General features: G+C 32.5%; 1 protein-coding gene across 2 annotated transcripts in view; it reads left to right on the top strand.

Annotated features, from left to right (window-relative positions):
- Window positions 1-20,536, top strand: part of LOC143257594 (piezo-type mechanosensitive ion channel component-like) — a 53,875-nt gene that overhangs the window by 22,255 nt on the left and 11,084 nt on the right. For both annotated transcript variants that reach the window (XM_076516553.1, XM_076516547.1), the window contains 16 exons: window positions 923-1,047; window positions 1,446-1,604; window positions 3,788-3,977; window positions 4,632-4,789; window positions 4,903-4,985; window positions 6,885-6,950; window positions 9,017-9,278; window positions 10,459-10,635; window positions 11,702-11,827; window positions 11,978-12,110; window positions 13,345-13,384; window positions 13,647-13,794; window positions 14,798-14,845; window positions 16,599-16,765; window positions 18,334-18,498; window positions 18,812-19,629. In XM_076516553.1, the coding sequence (XP_076372668.1) occupies window positions 923-1,047; window positions 1,446-1,604; window positions 3,788-3,977; window positions 4,632-4,789; window positions 4,903-4,985; window positions 6,885-6,950; window positions 9,017-9,278; window positions 10,459-10,635; window positions 11,702-11,827; window positions 11,978-12,110; window positions 13,345-13,384; window positions 13,647-13,794; window positions 14,798-14,845; window positions 16,599-16,765; window positions 18,334-18,498; window positions 18,812-19,629 (2,865 nt within the window). The remainder of the gene's footprint in view (window positions 1-922; window positions 1,048-1,445; window positions 1,605-3,787; window positions 3,978-4,631; window positions 4,790-4,902; window positions 4,986-6,884; window positions 6,951-9,016; window positions 9,279-10,458; window positions 10,636-11,701; window positions 11,828-11,977; window positions 12,111-13,344; window positions 13,385-13,646; window positions 13,795-14,797; window positions 14,846-16,598; window positions 16,766-18,333; window positions 18,499-18,811; window positions 19,630-20,536) is intronic.

Below are 20,536 nucleotides of genomic sequence, written 5' to 3'. Positions count from 1 at the left end.
GCGTAGATCCTGGGGGGGGGTATGCATCCCCCTTCATTTTAGGTGAGGGGTATGTTGCATACAATCATCCCCCCCTACAGTTTGGTCTGTTGAATTGTATTATTGCATCACAGGCCTACAAACTGTGTGTTTGTTCTTGTGATTCTCATGTTCTTACCAATCGAATTACATAATTAGGCTTAGATGTGGGCAACAAGATTACTGTGTGACTGCATGTTTACAGCTTTCAGGTTTATGTAATCAGAGATTACCAATTTGTAAATTGAACAGTCCACATAAATGGTTGCAAAAATCACCCCCCCCCATCGGGTATATAAAATCTATGCCCCTGGAAATTATCGTAATAAAAATACACAAATCTACTTGGTTCCCATTATTAGCTATTTGATATTTGTTTTGTTTTACGCACTGACATTTTTTTTAAGTTGTAATTGAAAATTAGTAAAGAACTGCCTTCTACCTTTCCCAGGTAATTAATAGCAAAGCCCTTACTACACTACCTAATAAACAGTTCTGTAAAGATTTGTTCTCTGCTTTAAAGGTAATTCTTAACGACTTTCTAACTCATTTGTGTTGCCATGTTTATGTGTATATCAAATGTATATGAAGTGTTTTCTTAGATCTGTTTACTACAAGCAAAAATTTTTGGTAAAATATTGTAAAATCAGCTGGGATAAGTTATTTAAAAAAACATCTGAAAAATGTATATACAGTTAAATGTTAATCAAAACAAAGTGAAGCAAACTTCATTTTCTATCTTTTTTACATTTCATGTAATTAGTTTTACTATTTATTCTTATCAGTCTAATGTTTTACTGTACTGTTTTATAAATGAAACAAACTAAGTTTGAAATCCATTAGGAGATAAAATCAAATGTTCATTGACTTGCATTGATGAAAACCATGTTATGGGCCTTTCTAGCCATTCGTTCTGGTGACTATCACATGTTTGAAGAATTTCATGATGAAGATTTAGACTTGGATTTGTCTCCCAAGAAGACAGAGTTTGATGAAGATTCCGGAGTTAGAGAGAAAGGGTTGAATGCTGTGAGTTTATGTATGTTTGTTTACAACTTGAAGGTATTTAGAATTAATGACTTGCATTCACTATAAAAATAAACAGTTTTCAGTTTGCTCGAACATATGTTTATTGTACAAAATATATAATTGTTATACACGTACTTAATATGAATAACAGTAGAAAACTAACGAAGTGAAAACTACTGAGAAAGTATAATTACTCCTGCTTTAGTTCCACAACAACCTCATATTGGACAGTCACCTCTTGTGCCTGCATATGGAAGTAGTCTCTAAATGTTAATGACCAATGTTATGTATGCTAACAGTTGCCTGTGTACTCATCTAAAGAGTTGAGCTTTTAATAATATATGATCTTTAGTAATCCACCTTTGTTCTTGAATAAAATCATATGTTTCTACCTGCAGTTGTTGAGTCAAACTTTGAAGAGCAACCTGAAGTACGCTGTTGAAGAAGTTAAAAAAGGTTCTGTAGAAGATGATGACATTGGAGAATCTAGTGAACAATCAGCTATCATCAGTGCAGACAGGTCTCCTGCCTCTCGTACTGTTTCGGACTCATCTCAGGTGAACTTGTATGCCCATTCAATTACAGACTTGTGTTTTTCCCCATAATTCTTTGTGAATTAAAATAGATACAGGTTCTTTATTTTTATACAAGTTTTACATCAACAGATACAGGTTCTTTATTTTTATACAAGTTTTACATCAACAGATACAGGTTCTTTATTTTTATACAAGTTTTACATCAACAGATACAGGTTCTTTATTTTTATACAAGTTTTACATCAACACATACAGGTCCTTTATTTTTATACAAGTTTTACATCAACACATACAGGTCCTTTATTTTTATACAAGTTTTACATCAACAGATACAGGTTCTTTATTCTTATACAAGTTTTACATCAACACATACAGGTCCTTTATTCTTATACAAGTTTTAAATCAACACATACAGGTCCTTTATTCTTATACAATTTTACATCAACAGATACAGGTCCTTTATTTTTATACAAGTTTTACATCAACACATACAGGTCCTTTATTGTTGTACAAGTTTTACATCAACAGATACAGGTCCTTTATTGTTGTACAAGTTTTACATCAACAGATACAGGTTCTTTATTTTTATACAAGTTTTACATCAACAGATACAGGTCCTTTATTTTTATACAAGTTTTACATCAACAGATACAGGTTCTCTATTTTTATACAAGTTTTACATCAACACATACAGGTCCTTTATTCTTATACAAGTTTTACATCAACAGATACAGGTCCTTTATTTTTATACAAGTTTTACATCAACACATACAGGTCCTTTATTGTTATACAAGTTTTACATCAACAGATACAGGTTCTTTATTTTTATACAAGTTTTACATCAACAGATACAGGTCCTTTATTTTTATACAAGTTTTACATCAACAGATACAGGTTCTCTATTTTTATACAAGTTTTACATCAACACATACAGGTCCTTTATTCTTATACAAGTTTTACATCAACAGATACAGGTTCTTTATTTTTATACAAGTTTTACATCAACACATACAGGTCCTCTATTCTTATACAAGTATTACATCAACACATACAGGTCCTCTATTCTTATACAAGTTTTACATCAACAGATACAGGTTCTGTATTTTTATACGTTTTACATCAACAGATACAGGTTGTTTTTAATAACATTACCAGTCTGTTGGTTGTGTCTGGTTACATGAACATCAACAGATACAGGTTGTTTTTAATAACATTACCAGTCTTTTGGTTATGCCTGGTTACATGAACATCAACAGATACAGGTTGTTTTTAATAACATTATCAGTCTGTTGGTTATGTCTAGTTACATGAACATCAACAGATACAGGTTGTTTTTAATAACATTATCAGTCTGTTGGTTATGTCTAGTTACATGAACATCAACAGATACAGATTGTTTTTAATAACATTACCAGTCTGTTGGTTATGTCTAGTTACATGAACATCAACAGATACAGGTTGTTTTTAATAACATTATCAGTCTGTTGGTTATGTCTAGTTACATGAACATCAACAGATACAGGTTGTTTTTAATAACATTACCAGTCTGTTGGTTATGTCTAGTTACATGAACATCAACAGATACAGGTTGTATTTAATAACATTACCAGTCTGTTGGTTATGTCTAGTTACATGAACATCAACAGATACAGATTGTTTTTAATAACATTACCAGTCTGTTGGTTATGCCTGGTTACATGAACATCAACAGATACAGGTTGTTTTTAATAACATTACCAGTCTGTTGGTTGTGCCTGGTTACATGAATATCAACAGATACAGGTTGTTTTTAATAACATTACCAGTCTGTTGGTTATGCCTGGTTACATGAACATCAACAGATACAGGTTGTTTTTAATAACATTACCAGTCTGTTGGTTATGCCTGGTTACTGATAACATTACCAGTCTGTTGGTTATGCCTGGCTACTGATAACATTACCAGTCTCTTGGTTATGCCTGGTTACATGAAAATCAACAGATGCAGGTTTTGGCTACATGAACATCAACAGATGCAGGTTCTGGTTACATCAACAGATGCAGGTTCTGGTTACATCAACAGATGCAGGTTCTGGTTACATCAACATCAACAGATGCAGGTTCTGGTTACATGAACATCAACAGATGCAGGTTTTGGCTACTTGAATTGCTTAGTTTTGGTGATAATTGTTATCATATACTTTTAATATGTCTTTGTATTTACAGCCTCAACAACCTTCTCGCCGGGTCTCGCTTAGTCCTTATGATGTTCCTGGGGCTGCTCGACGTCGATCATCTGCCGCCGTTGCAGCTCCTTTGCTGTCTGATGAAACAGGAAGAAGCTACACTTCTACAATCAGTCCAGCACAGAATGGTGTAGATACAGCTTGTGATGATGCTGAGGAAACTACACAGGGTGAGCTATAAAACTAAGTATAGTTTGGAAGAATTTAGTTGTGAAGTTGTGTCATAAATTGGTAGAAATACATACTTTTGTTTTAGTAGGTAATGTTAAAATACTAAATACTGACAGGATAAAACCTGGATTATTCTGAATAGGGCTAATATGGTTGATTTGTCAGGTGTATAGTGGGTCTAATGTGGTGGGTTGGGCTGGTTGATAACAAGACTATCATGTTGGTTTGACAGGTTTAGTGAAACTATGATGTTGTTTGACCAGTTGTTAGTGGGTCTACCATGTGGGTTTGGGTTAGTAGTATGATGCAACTAACACGTGGGTTGGTTTGTTCTTAATGGTGCTAATATTGTGGGTTGGGCTTCTTTTTAGTGGGATTAGATTAGAACATGCTGACATAGTGAGTGGCTAGTTGGTTGTTAGTAGAATTATAATAGTAGAATTTAGCCACTTGCCAACTCAATGTAAATCAACTGTTTAAGTGTTTCAAATATATCAAAGTGGATTTGTATGAACTAGCTGAAAACTTAAGAAATTATTAATATTTAAAAACCATCTTAGTTTGAGCAAATGAATAGTTGGTTTACAAATATATTTTTGTTCTTAATATGTAATTGTTATTATAGTAATGGTTATAATAAAACTGTATCACAGAGAGCTTCCTCCAAAAGGTCAAAGGTTGGATGGATTTTGGTGTTGCCTTTTTTCTGTCTGTGTTGATTAGTGCAACTGCTAAACTGAACACCATTTCCAAGGACTATAGATTTGTAGCTCGACAGTTGTTTCGTGAAAAACAAATTCTTAAAGAACAGGTGAGCTTATGCATTTCCAAATTAATTAAGGTTTCTGTGATTTAATGCAAATTAGATTGTATTAATCATATATATTATCCACTTGTATTCGTTCTGTTTGGTGTTTTCATTAGTTCGACTCAACTCAACCAATTGAAAACCTAGAACGCAGTGACAGCATCAAAATGTCATACGTAAAAGATCCAGATGTTTCAGGGTTAGTAGCTGTGTAGCTACAGGTAATGTTGTGATGTGGTTGTTGTATGTTAGTGTAAGTAGTTGTGAAGTTACAGGTTATGTTTTGTGTTAGTGTAAGTAGTTGTGAAGTTACAGGTTATGTTTTGTGTTAGTGTAAGTAGTTGTGAAGTTACAGGTTATGTTGTGTGTTAATGTAGGTAGTTGTGTAGCTACAGGTAATGTTGTGTGTTAGTGTAAGTAGCTGTGAAGTTACAGGTTATGTTGTGTGTTAGTGTAGGTAGCTGTGAAGTTACAGGTTATGTTGTGTGTTAGTGTAGGTAGCTGTGTAGCTACAGGTAATGTTGTGTGTTAGTGTAGGTAGCTGTGTAGCTACAGGTAATGTTGTGTGTTAGTGTAGGTAGTTGTGTAGCTACAGGTAATGCTGTGTGTTAGTGTAAGTAGCTGCAGGTAATGCTGTGTGTTAGTGTAAGTAGCTGCAGGTAATGCTGTGTGTTAGTGTAAGTAGCTGCAGGTAATGCTGTGTGTTAGTGTAAGTAGCTGCATGTAATGCTGTGTGTTAGTGTAAGTAGCTGCATGTAATGCTGTGTGTTAGTGTAAGTAGCTGCAGGTAATGCTGTGTTAGTGTAAGTAGCTGCAGGTAATGCTGTGTGTTAGTGTAAGTAACTGCAGGTAATGCTGTGTGTTAGTGTAAGTAGCTGCAGGTAACGCTGTGTGTTAGTGTAAGTAGCTGCAGGATAGCAGCTGTGTGTTAGATGTAAGTAGCTGCAGGTAATGCTGTGTGTTAGTGTAAGTAGCTGCAGGTAAGGCTGTGTGTTAGTGTAAGTAGCTGCAGGTAATGCTGTGTGTTAGTGTAAGTAGCTGCAGGTAATGCTGTGTGTTAGTGTAAGTAGCTGCAGGTAAGGCTGTGTGTTAGTGTAAGTAGCTGCAGGTAATGCTGTGTGTTAGTGTAAGTAGCTGCAGGTAATGCTGTGTGTTAGTGTAAGTAGCTGCAGGTAATGCTGTGTGTTAGTGTATAAGTAGCTGCAGGTAATGCTGTGTGTTAGTGTGTAAGTAGCTGCAGGTAATGCTGTGTGTTAGTGTAAGTAGCTGCAGGTAATGCTGTGTGTTAGTGTAAGTAGCTGCAGGTAATGCTGTGTGTTAGTGTAAGTAGCTGCAGGTAATGCTGTGTGTTAGTGTAAGTAGCTGCAGGTAATGCTGTGTGTTAGTGTAAGTAGCTGCAGGTAATGCTGTGTGTTAGTGTAAAGTAGCTGCAGGTAATGCTGTGTGTTAGTGTAAGTAGCTGCAGGTAATGCTGTGTGTTAGTGTAAGTAGCTGCAGGTAGTAGCTGTGTGTTAGTGTGTAAGTAGCTGTAGGTAATGGTGTGTGTTAGTGTAAGTAGCTGCAGGTAATGCTGTGTGTTAGTGTAAGTAGCTGCAAGTAACGCTGTGTGTTAGTGTAATGCTGCAGGTGCTGTGTGTTAGTGTAAGTAGCTGCAGGTAGCGCTGTGTGTTAGTGTAAGTAGCTGCAGGATAGCGCTGCTGTGTGTTAGTGTAAGTAGCTGCAGGTAACGCTGTGTGTTAGTGTAAGTAGCTGCAGGTAATGCTGTGTGTTAGTGTAAGTAGCTGCAGGTAATGCTGTGTGTTAGTGTAAGTAACTGCAGGTAATGCTGTGTGTTAGTGTAAGTAACTGCAGGTAATGCTGTGTGTTAGTGTGAGTAGCTGTGTAACTACAGGTAGTGTGGTGACTTAGTTGCACTACTTGTATACAGGTCCAGTTGAAGTACACTTATTTCAGTAATAGAAGTTATGTGATATTTTTTACAGTAACTTTTGTTTTGTGTTATTTCTGTGGTTTTTAGGTTCCTTAAGATTAAGTTATTATAGCAGTTAGCTTGTTGATGTAAATTTTGTTAGCTCATGTTTTGTACTTTCTTTTGTAGACCTTCAAAAGAAACTACTACAATTTCTATTCGTCTCCAGAAAGGCAGCCAGGATCTTGCTGAAAGGTGTGTATGTTTTTGTGTGATATTTGTTTTTACTAACATTAACTGTATAATCTGAAAAGAATATTATATCAGATGTAATTTTAAAACTAAAAGTGAACTGTTTGTAGGAGAATTATATGACATTCTATTGTATACAGTACCTACAAATGACACTAGGGGTTGACCCTTGAGGTCAACATTGACATGTGTAGTGAAATACTAACTTATATTCTTAGTGATTTACAGGTTTTTAATGTAAATATGGACTTTCAAAATCTAAGATTATTATTTTATTTATTGTAGAGTTTCTAACGTGATACAGCTAATGCATGTGATGGCTTCTGATAGAACTTGTTCACTTAAATAATGTACAATGTCTAGATAAAGATTATTAGGAAGTAATGATAATATCTTGTTCACTTAAATAATGTACAATGTCTAGATAAAGATTATTAGGAAGTAATGATAATATCTTGTACTGTGCTGTTTTTCACTCTGAATATGTGTAATGTTTGTTTATTTGATCATCAAGGCCTTCATGTTACTACATTTATCCCCCCACAGCTGAAATACCCTGATAAAAAGTTCTTTTTCTGCAAATAAAGCATATTACCTACGTTTGTGTATTAGCACAGTCAAGTACATAGTTTTCAATAAGCTAGACACTAAAGTTATCCATTTTAGAGTACAACCATTACAAATAAGTTATTATTTTGACAACACAAACTTGTTAGATATATCAGTGTTTTTTAACATCTCAAGTTTTCATAAACTCACCTTTGTTCTCCGCAAACAATATTTCTTTCATCTTGTTTTCAGCACAAGTTGTCCAATGTTACATGACATTGAACAGTAGACAATAAATACCACTGTAGTATAGAGGCAGGCATTAGTTTTTACCTCCTATTAGTTTAGTCTCTTACTACAGTTAACCAATCAAACAGAAGCATTGTTATATCATGACAGTTAGTATTAAGTATTTAATGTGAAAAACTAATGAGTTAAAAGTGACACTAAGACTTGAACCTAGGATCCATGTTTAACAAGACCAGTTCTCTAACACTACAAGTTGTCTCTATCAGTGTTCATTTCTAAGGCCTTGTGCTAAGAATGTAATCACTATATTATATTATGATAGGTACAAAGACCAAGTAATAGTAGTGTATTACAGATTATTTATTTAAACCCATTAGTGTTGAGTGAAATATTAATATTATTATATCATTACAATTGACACTAAATATTTAAACCCATTAGTGTTGAGTGAAATATTAATATTATTATATCATTACAATTGACACTAAATATTTAAACCCATTAGTGTTGAGTGAAATATTAATATTATTATATCATTACAATTGACACTAAATATTTAAACCCATTAGTGTTGAGTGAAATATTAATATTATTATATCATTACAATTGACACTAAATATTTAAACCGATTAGTGTTGAGTGAAATATTAATATTATTATATCATTACAATTGACACTAAATATTTAAACCCATTAGTGTTGAGTGAAATATTAATATTATTATATCATTACGATTGACACTAAATATTTAAACCCATTAGTGTTGAGTGAAATATTAATATTATTATATCATTACGATTGACACTAAATATTTAAACCCATTAGTGTTGAGTGAAATATTAACATTATAATATCATTACGATTGACACTAAATATTTAAACCCATTAGTGCTGAGTGAAATATTAATATTATTATATCATTGCAATTGACACTAAATATTTAAACCCATTAGTGTTGAGTGAAATATTAATATTATTATATCATTACGATTCACACTAAATATTTAAACCCATTAGTGTTGAGTGAAATATTAATATTATAATATCATTATGATTGACACTAAATATTTAAACCCATTAGTGTTGAGTGAAATATTAATATTATTATATCATTACGATTGACATTAAATATTTTAAGAAAAAAACAACAACCAGTAAATGAAAAGTGGCTCCTGGACATGGACTTTTTTTAACACAAAGTATTATGAAAGTGTTCAGCTTTATTACAGAATTCTGTTTCATTTGAACAACTAAAATGTGTTTGTTTTCAGCATTGAACTAGTTGATACTCCTGATGCTTTAGAGGAAGACTTTGAGAAAAGCCAGCCAACTGTGATCCGGTTCCTAGTGGCTCTCTACTATGCTCTTGTGTCTCGTTCTGAACTGGTGTGCTATCTATTAATTGTTGTAAATCAGATAAAGTCTGCAAGCCTGTTGTCACTGCCTCTACCATTTATGGCTTTTCTATGGGGAACTTTGTCTGTTCCAAGACCCTCCAAGACTTTCTGGATTACTATTATCACATATACTGAGGTGTTTTTTTTTTAAAATAAGTCTATAAAATTAAATGTTACTCAGTGTACTTTAGTAAAGCAAGCTTAATATTGTAAAATCAGTTCTGTATCAGAACAACAGTTTGAATATGTAGACGTGCATTACTGTATTGGGTTGAAATACTAGGTTTAGGGTTGTATATTATTATCAGATTAGGGTATTATAAAGTTTGAGCTACAATTTGTAAAAGATAATTAATTTGTAGACAGTTCTTAAAAATTATTTTTTATACTTTTAGAGTTTTATATTTATTCAAACAGCACATATCAGTCAATTGTGTATTTTTTCTGTATTTACATTATCATAAAGTATATTTCCTTTGGTTATCAAATAACATTTTATGTTTGATTTAAATGTAACATTTACGGAGTTCAAATGGAGGCCAATTTTGACACTAAATTTTGACAATAAAGTTATTTAGTAATTGTTTTCTCTTTAATTGGTGTGTGTTAATACTTGTTAAGATAAACATAGATGTTTTGTTTCTATAATATGAAGTTTAGTTTTCTTCTTGTGACTGAAAATACGAGAATTGATAAATTTGGTACTGTTCTTTGTTATATATACATACAAACAGCAACTATTTTAGGCTTAACCTAATTACACTATGTAACAAAATTTTTCTTGTATCTTGGCAGAATGTGTTATTTCTCAATTGCTTATGCCTAAAGTAAATGGAAAAGGCCTATTTTTCTATTTAAACTTTGCTTTTGTGATCTGTGAGCATATAACGAAAACATGATGGGAGACTATATTTGGGGGCTGATACATGAAAGCGATTTACATTACAGTCACAAATCTTGAAAAGCTACTCACTTCTAAACATTTTTGTATAACTTTAGTATAAATACATGTAAATCTTGATTCATATTTTGTTTTATTCAGACCTTATGTCAATGAAAATGTGCAAATTTGTCTGTTTTTACACAGAAAATAAGTTAATTTCTAAATTTCATTATCCAGGTCACAATATCAAAGTTTGAAGGGAATAATGGCCATTTTCTGTACTTTTACAACATAAGCAGTTAAGAAATAGCACATACTATCCAGGAACAAAATTTGTGTTACATAGTTAAGATTGACAGAGATAACAGTTTTTTTTTAATGTTGTTAATTAACTTGACATGCTAATCATTTGGTATCTTTTTCTAATGTTTAGGCCATAGTTGTCGTCAAGTATCTCTTCCAGTTTGACTTCTTCCCTTGGAACGGTGAAACTCACGTGAATGCACCCTTCTGGCCACCAAGAATATTGGGTATTGAACAAAAAAACAATTATGCTGTGTATGACTTGGCCCTACTTCTGATTGTGTTCTTTCACCGATTTATACTAAAGGTATGTTTTACTTACTGATAGAAGACAAACATTTGGGTAAAATAAATACCTGACACCATATGGGGCTGGTTGGTACATTGTGATGTAAATGTCTCAAATGGTGTTATGTTCCATACGTAGGTAGGGACAGCACTAATTGGTGTGATGTTCCATACGTAGGTAGGGACAGCACTAATTGGTGTGATGTTCCGTACGTAGGTAGGGACAGCACTAATTGGTGTGATGTTCCGTACGTAGGTAGGGACAGTACTAATTGGTGTGATGTTCCGTACGTAGGTAGGGATAGCACTAATTGGTGTGATGTTCCGTACGTAGGTAGGGACAGCACTAATTGGTGTGTTGTTCCGTACGTAGGTAGGGACAGCACTAATTGGTGTGATGTTTCATACATAGGTAGGGACAGCACTAATTGGTGTTGTGTTTCCTGTATTATATAGACACATCACTAATTGGTGTTGTGTTTCCTGTATTATATAGACACATCACTAATTGGTGTTGTGTTCCCTGTATTATATAGACACATCACTAATTGGTGTTGTGTTCCCTGTATTATATAGACACATCACTAATTGGTGTTGTGTTCCCTGTATTATATAGACACATCACTAATTGGTGTTGTATTCCCTGTATTAGATAGACACATCACTAATTGGTGTTGTGTTCCATGTATTAGATAGACACATCACTAATTGGCATTGTGTTTCATACATCAAACAGACACATCACTGATTTGTATGATGTTTTATACATCAGGTATAAACATTGAATACTTAACTATCACTTATCACAGTATATAATTAAACAGGATTTTAGTTACGATAGTTGATACTGTAAAAAGGCAAGTGTGATCTCTGGTCAGTATTTACTTCTTATGTCTTATCACTTTGTTTGGTTTGTGTTTATATTTGGATATTTGAATATCTTGTGTTTGTGCATCACTTGATGTAAATGATGTATGAACTGAAAGATTATATCTGTAAACTTTCTTATTTAATGAACTAATAATGTGGTTTAGTGTACAACATTTAGCTACTGTAAAACAACACGTGTTGTATTACATTTCCAGAGTCTAGGATTATGGAAAGATACAGAAAAGGCTACTACACTGTCCAAAGACACACTGGATGACAAGACGGTTACTTCATCTAAAGAAACATTGCTTGAGAAAACAGAGTCTCGCAGGGGTTCAACAGTAAGTTTCAGAGATCTGAGCATTTTAAGTAAATAAAACTTTTTATATTCAAGAGGTACAAGTATTAATGGTAGGTTTTGTGAAAAACCTGTTTATTTGTTAAGAATCTTTACTATAAATTCAAGTTTTCTGGTACTTGTGTTTTGTTAGGATGAAACACAAAAGATGACAGATAGAGAGTCATCACAAGAAAAGCCTGATAGAGCAGTTGAAACCCAGGATGAAGAAGATGACACTGCAGTTGAAGAATCGCTGAAAGAGGAAGATGATGTGGACAAACTAGGTAGAAACTTGCACTGGTCATCACTACATCAAGGATGTCAGTACTTAACGTTATTAAATAGTACTAGTCATCACTACATCAAGGATGTCAGTACTTAACGTTATTAAATAGTACTAGTCATCACTACATCAAGGATATCAGTACTTAACGTTATTAAATTGTACTAGTCATCACTACATCAAGGATATCAGTACTTAACGTTATTAAATAGTGGTAGTCATCACTACATCAAGGATATCAGTACTTAATGTTATTAAATAGTGCTAGTCATCACTACATCAAGGATATCAGTACTTAAGGTTATTAAACAGTACTAGTCATCACTACATCAAGGATATCAGTACTTAACGTTATTAAATAGTGGTAGTCATCACTACATAAAGGATATCAGTACTTAATGTTATTAAATAGTGCTAGTCATCACTACATCAAGGATATCAGTACTTAAGGTTATTAAACAGTACTAGTCATCACTACATCAAGGATATCAGTACTTAAGGTTATTAAATAGTGCTAGTCATCATTACATCAAGGATATCAGTACTTGACGTCATTAAATAGTGCTAGTCATCACTACATCAAGGATATCAGTACTTGACGTCATTAAATAGTGCTAGTCATCACTACATCAAGGATATCAGTACTTAAGGTTATTAAACAGTACTAGTCATCACTACATCAAGGATATCAGTACTTAACGTTATTAAATTGTACTAGTCATCACTACATCAAGGATATCAGTACTTAACGTTATTAAATAGTGGTAGTCATCACTACATAAAGGATATCAGTAGTTAACGTCATTAAATAGTGGTAGTCATCACTACATAAAGGATATCAGTACTTAACATTATTAAATAGTGCTAGTCATCACTACATCAAGGATATCAGTACTTAAGGTTATTAAACAGTACTAGTCATCACTACATAAAGGATATCAGTACTTAACGTTATTAACTAGTGCTAGTCATCACTACATCAAGGATATCAATACTTAAGGTTATTAAATAGTGCTAGTCATCACTACATCAAGGATATCAGTACTTAACATTATTAAATAGTACTTGTCATCACTACATATCAAGAATTCTTGTCATCAAGAATATCATTTCTTTAACTATAGGTGTAGCCTGGGTATTAGTATTAGTGTGAAATAGCAGTATTGAAACTGTCTGTTATATGTCTGTCCCAATTGTTCAAATAGTAGGGAACACTAAAATTGTTTAATTTTCAGATGAACAGGAACCAGTGCAAGGAATAAGCTTTGGAGATATGTAAGTTATAAAATTATCTGATAAGAAAGTTTTAAGAACTATCAGTAAGTGTCTAGATATGTAAACTTGTAAAAATAGAAGTGTCAGTCATCTTTTGTTTTTTTAAAAACTTGTGTCTTTTCAGAGGAAGTTTTAAGCTTTAATGGGGATTAGACAGCTTTGTTTGATATTTTGTTATGTTAGATTTTCTTGTAAGAATATTAAGTTTATTCACGGCTTTCTTGTACACTGAGTTATTTCATGTATCTGTGTTCTTTGGTAGCTTGTTTAGGTACACAGAACCTTTCAAGACATTCTTTATGAACCTGCTGAGTCCAGAGTACCGTGTGACAGTGGATGTGTATGCCTTCATGTTTTTCTGTGACTTTATTAATTTCCTTATTGTGGTATTTGGATACTGGGCATTTGGTGTAAGTTTGCACTTATTATAACAGTAGTATTTAACATATATTATTTTCCATTATCTCACTCTTCATGTTCGTTATGTCATTCTCTTATAATGTAATTAATACGTCTTGTGTTACATATTCTGTACCTTTACTTATCTGTTGCGGTGGGCAAAACTGTTTTTATATATTATTTCTGTTAATCTATACTGCCAACAGAATATCTTATATATTTTTGTAGCTTTTCTGTAGTGAAGAAAGTTATCAATTTCTCGTTAAAATAAAAGCACATATTTTTTTGTTTTCATTCGTTAACAGTTCAAACAGCCACATTTTGCATTGTGAGCAAAAACTGACTGGTGTTCTGTTGAGTGTGTGTCATAATAAAATATTGATTAACTCTTATTTTTATAGAATACTTTGAGTTTGATAAAAATTACTAATGTCAAACCACTGTTTTTTTATATTGTGATTGAATATTCTCCTGGAAATTTCTGTGCTGTATTTATGAATATTTCACTGCCTTGTACTTGTATAGCTTCTTGATGCTTTATTGGTGCCCTCTTCAGTTCATGTGACTTCTCTTTTATGAGATATATTCTTGTGCATGTTGTTCGTGATTGATCGTTCAATTGTTGGATTATTTTATTTGTTCTTTTTATTGCCAGAGTCTTTTATTATGTGAGTATATTGTTTTATTATGTATGTATGTCAGTATTTTGTTCTGTTGGTTACTTCATTGATTTATTATGCTAGTCTATATTGCTTGTTCAGTTGATTGATTTATTGTTTTATTAAGGAAGTTATTACCTTTTCACTGCTATATTGTTTTACTTATGAATAATTTCTTTTATTTACTTATGTGTAGAATTGCTGTACTCATTGTATTATTACATTGTTATTTTGGGTAATATTGTATTATAATTCTAGTACTTGTTATGTTTGTTCATATTAATTGATGGTATTTTATTTTTTTGAGCCAGTAATAATTCACTATTGTAGTTGTAATTTTTGTTTGTTTGTTTAGACTGGGGGAACTGATGGAGGAGTTGCCTCTTACTTTGAAGAAAACAAGGTACAGATGTTATATGGGATTATCACATTTGTTATTGACTATACTATAATATCATTGTATTTAGATTGAATATTCTTTATACTCTAAATTTTTAGTTTTATATAATTTTAATAAAGAAAACTTAAGAATATTATACTTGTATATATTGAATGATAAGACACCTACAGGTTATTTGGTTTATATATTAATTCTCTCAACATGGGCTTGGTCAATTTAACCAACCTCGAAACCTCTTTGTAATTGTTTAAAGTCTTTATAGATTAAATACTTACAACTTTCAATGTAGTATGTATATCTTAACAAAATTTGGCAGTCTTTCACTTAATATTATGTCTTTCACATACAAAAATCATATTTTTTAACAAACTAAAATAATTGTCCCATTAATATACTGAGTTTTTGTTTTGAATAAGACCATATGCAAAGTTATTTTCATATTAACATCAAAAATCTTTTTTTTTTTCTCAGATTGCCTTTGTGTAATCTCTAAAACCTCCTAAATATATTTCTAATGATTTTTCAGTATAACTTTATGTATGTTGTCTGTTATTTTCTCTACTCTAACTCAAAACAGAATTTGTCTGACCTTTAACTCTCCAAAATAAATCTAAATTACCCCTTCTTTTCTATGGGATCACTTTAGATTGTAACACAAAACAGTATGGATTACTTTAGATTGTAACACAAAACAGTATGGATCACTTTAGATTGTAACACAAAACAGTATGGATCACTTTAGATTGTAACACAAAACAGTATGGATCACTTTAGATTGTAACACAAAACAGTATAGATCACTTTAGGTTGTAACACAAAACAGTATGGATCACTTTAGATTGTAACAGTACACATTTATTTATAATTAAATGTTACTGTTTTATTGCACTTTGAACTATGTCTTACTATACTCTCCATGCCATTATAAGTTGTAAATCACTCAAGGACTCTTGTTATGGTGTTAAATTATATTACCTATGAACTCCTGTAAGCTGCTTGCCTCATGAAACATTTTTATTATTATGATTTTATTTTACCTGATCTTAACTAAAAAGATCCTTATTTTTACATTTTAACCACTTTTATAATAATAAATAAATAATAAACATGAGAAATAATTATAAAATAATGCATCAAAGAATAGCATGTAAAAAGTAGACAGTTCTTCCTAACAATTTATAATTATCCAACAAGAGCCATTAAAAAGTCGTATAACTTTGGTTCCCGTGGAAGTCACAATAAGTGAAACTGATGCTTATCTGTTGATAACACAATGCAATACATTTTGACATGTGAAACCTTTGAGTTTCTATTAATTATATATAATTAAATGTAAGACAGAGAACTATTAGCATAACCTGGTGTGATGGCAGGAAGGGCCTGACTTTCTATTCAATAGCTCTGTAACCAAACAAAATTTAAGGTTATAATAATAATGTTTTGTTTGATTATTATGTATATTTATTGTGACACAAATTGTGTGTCAGGTGTTGTGGTACATGTTATATCCGAGCAAACCTAATGAGCCCTGGTCACTTGTTGACACTGTATAAACATTCTTCTTTCTATCCACTCTTGAAATCATATAACTTATATTTTAATAACTAAAAAAGCAGAAGACAAATATCTCCAGTTTAAAATTGTTGTAACTTGATCACTGATGATTATTACTGTATTTTGAATTAACAAAACATTCTAATAATGTCTTGTAACTCACTCGAGGAAACCTGTATTAAAATGTCTCTTCTGCTTCCAGGTTCCAATTCCATTTTTAATCATGTTGATTGCTCAGTTTGCTTTGATTGTAATCGATCGCGCCCTCTACCTTCGTAAATACATCTTAGGAAAACTGTTCTTTCAAATTGTACTAGTTTTTATTGTTCACATATGGATGTTCTTCATTCTACCTGCTGTGACAGAAAGGTTTGTGGTATTTCTGATTAGTTACTGCTATATAACTTAATTCTCCAAAGAAATAAGTTTTCTTGATGAGTTGACACATTGTGTTCCTATTAGTAGTTTCATACTGATATTGTTTACTGATTATGAGTGCAAAAACAATGTATATGTCTTATAAAATATTCTCCCTTACTATAAAAGATGTAACTTGTAATAAAAATAATATTGTGTTTTTATAATTGCTACTTTTGAACTGTTTGTTTGTTTGTTTTGAATTTTGCACAAAGCTACTCGAGAGCTATCTGCGCTAGCTGTCCCTAATTTAGCAGTGTATGACTAGAGGGAAGGCAGCTAGTCATTTTTACCCACTGTCAACTCTTGGGCTACTCTTTTACCAATGAATAGTGGGATTGATCATCACATTGTAATGCCCCCACAGCTGAAAGGGCAAGCATGTTTGGTGTTACCGGGGTTCGAATCCGCAACACTCAGATTATGAGTCAAACACCTTAACACGCTTGGCCATGACGGGCCCCTTTTGAACTGAGGTTTATTGTTATGTTATTTGTAGCAGTCATTTTGCTTATTGTAATTTAAATTTTCTGTTTAATATTCGAATCTTTCTCACGTAGTTGTTGAATGTTAACCAATAACAAACAACTGTACATGAAGGTATAAGAAATGATCATACATAACTGTTTTGTATTTTGGGCTATCTTAAGTAAGTAGCACGTACATCTGCCCAAAGAGTTTGCACTGATTTATGAAAATATGTCTTTAACAAGATGGAATCCTCAATAGCCATAGCAGTAACTATATCTCAAATTGATCAAGTGATTACAGTGATATGAGCTAAATGTTTGAACATGAATAAAACTTGGAGACATTCTATGAACCACTTTGCAGTAGTTAAAAATGGGTAAGATAACAGTAAAATGTTTCAGTTTTCTTCAAGTGTTACTATATGGTAAAATCTAAACCTTATATTCATAAAACATTTACATTGTCAATATTATGTTAACTACTTAACTATTACACTTACTGTGGTGTTTGTTTAATATTTTATACCATTTGATGAGTTCTTTTGTTCAATCCATGTAACAGACTAATTTATTTCTTTAATGGCATTTCATGCAATGCCTCTCATGCTCATTTTTAGGCCTAATTTAATAAATAAACTTTTATAAAGAAATTCCAATACTAATGGTGCATATGCCTAACTTATTTATAATTTTACTCTCAAAACTACATTGCTAATAAACCAAACAAATATGCTGAAGAACTAATTAGATGTAACTTTTAATGAACTAAATTACTTAACTCATTGGTTCTCACTCTCGTATTTCTACGTAACATGCACAATTTCTAGGGACTTAATTATAAAGCACTTGCTAGTGAACAAATGTCCACTGTAACGTAACCAACAAAAACTTAATGTCTTGCTTCAGAATTATTTTATGATGACCAAGACATTTAAACATTAATATATGTGCAATATAACTTGCAAACCTTACACTTTCCAGATAACTAATACTACTTAAAACATTAAAAAGTAAGTTAACCATTTTGGACTGGTATGTTTTTATCTGCAGAGAATTTACAAGTCCCAACACTCTACCTCCAAAACTGTGGTACTTCATCAAGTGTGTCTACCTTTTGCTCTCAGCTTACCAGATTAGGTCTGGATACCCGACACGTATTCTTGGTAATTTCTTCTGTAAGAAGTACAACTATGTTAATTTCTTCTTATTCAAAGGGTAAGTCCTGGTAGGTAAAATTTGAACAATAAAATCATCTGTTGTGTATCTTAAAAAAACATTACCATATTATGATTTATAAAAACTTTACCATATTATGACTTATAAATAGCAATTTAAGTAACTAGTTTGTTAAATTTTATACTTTAAGTAATAGCTTTATAAAAATGTGTTAGTTGAACTGAAAGTAATTTGGTAACTGTATTGAGCAGTTACTAAAATAACTAGTTTGTGATTTTATAATTTTTATAGCCTGGTTTATGGTTAAAGTTTTTACATACTTCCACTGAAAAATTTCTGTCTTTATTTCTAGTTACATGTTGATACCATTTTTGTATGAACTGCGTTCATTGATGGACTGGATTTGGACCGATACTAGCATGAACATTGGTAATTGGTTAAAGATGGAAGACATCTTTACAAATATTTATCTCTTGAAGTGTATTCGGAGAGTAGAGGCAGAGTATCCGACTCCGCGAGGAGCCAAGCGTACTTCGCTCGTTAAGTATGGTGTTGGAGGTTTCCTGCTTTTCATCATTATTTTAATAATATGGTTCCCATTGTTGCTTTTTGCCTTGGGCAATACAGTGGGGCTACCGAATGCACCATATGATTGTACAGTGGAAATTACTATTGGTGGCTATGAACCTATCTTTAAAATGAGTGCACAGCGAAATTCGCTCAAGTCGTTCACGCAGAATGACTGGGACAAAATGGTGTATTACTACCGATCAGATCCGTCCGCACAGACTTTCTTGGCAAACTACGACATACGAGATGTCACTGTGGTTGAACTGAATGGAAACTCTACCTCTGTATGGGCTGTCAGCCCTCCTAGTCAGGCTGCTCTCATTACCGAGCTGCTTTCCAATGAAACTGAGTTAAATGTCAAGTTGTCATGGTCCTTCTCCAGAGATCCCAAATCTTCAGATGTTGAAAAAACTGTTAATAATGAACATGTTATAAAACTAAATAACTTTGAAGATCGAGACCTCAGAGAAAAGTTAGCCCACATGTTAAATGGCAGTAGAAGCACAGATGAAATAACTCTTCCATACTTATTTCCCAAGTACTTGAAAGTTCCTGGTAGAGGAAGACCTTCCCCTGTCGCAACTTTAGTTAAGAGCAACGGTAAGAAGTTACTCATCAGTTTCCAAACTGATTTGATACTGATTGTTCTTTTTAACTAGAAGTCAGTAATCAGTTTCCAAACTACTGATTGTTCTTTTTAACTAACAGAAACATTTTATAATATAAAATTTCATTTTCATCAAAGGGTAACTGTGGAAATGATTTCCATTATAATTATATAACTGACCTTAAGAACCTTCTGTTGATGGGAAAACTGCTTGCTCTGTTTTCTTTTTTAAAATGTTTTGGTCAAAGTGACTAGGGGTAGTGTGATTTTCATAATCAGTGATGTCGAGAAAACCCACTTGTAGAGAAATATTTATGTAAAAACGGCTCGTTTGGGTTGAGAAAATATTTTAGATGAGGAGTGAACAACGTTTCGACCTTCTTCAGTCATCGTCAAGTTCACAAAGAAAGAAAGAGGTAACTGATCGGAAGCTGACCACAGGTTTGAAAGGGGTTGTGTAACTGAGTGTTGGAATGTAGAGGGCATGCTTAGATGTTTGAATATATAATTTTATATTATTTATTTTATTATTATTATTATTATAGGGACTCAGCACATGAAACAAAACAAAAACTCAACATATATATGTAAAATCAGCTCGTTTGGGTTGAGAAAATATTTTACGTAGAAGAGCGAACAACGTTTCGACCTTCTTCGGTCATCGTCAGGTTCACAAAGAAAGAAAGAGGTAACTGACCAGAAGCTGACCACATGTTTGGAAGGGGTTTTGTAACTGAGTGTCGGAATGTAGAGGGCGGTATTAGATGTTTGAATATATAATTTTATATTATTTATTTTATTATATTTAATATAGGTATAAAGGTGTTCCTTTGCATTGGTTTATTTTGGGTTTAAGTTGTTGTATAAGTAAGGCTTCTTTAATTTTGCATTTGTTTATGT

The sequence above is a fragment of the Tachypleus tridentatus genome, chromosome 1, assembly GCF_004210375.1.
Source record: "Tachypleus tridentatus isolate NWPU-2018 chromosome 1, ASM421037v1, whole genome shotgun sequence".
NCBI lineage: Eukaryota > Metazoa > Arthropoda > Merostomata > Xiphosura > Limulidae > Tachypleus > Tachypleus tridentatus.
The sequence above is the reverse complement of the archived record's forward strand: the minus strand, read 5'-3'. Positions and strand labels throughout refer to the sequence as shown.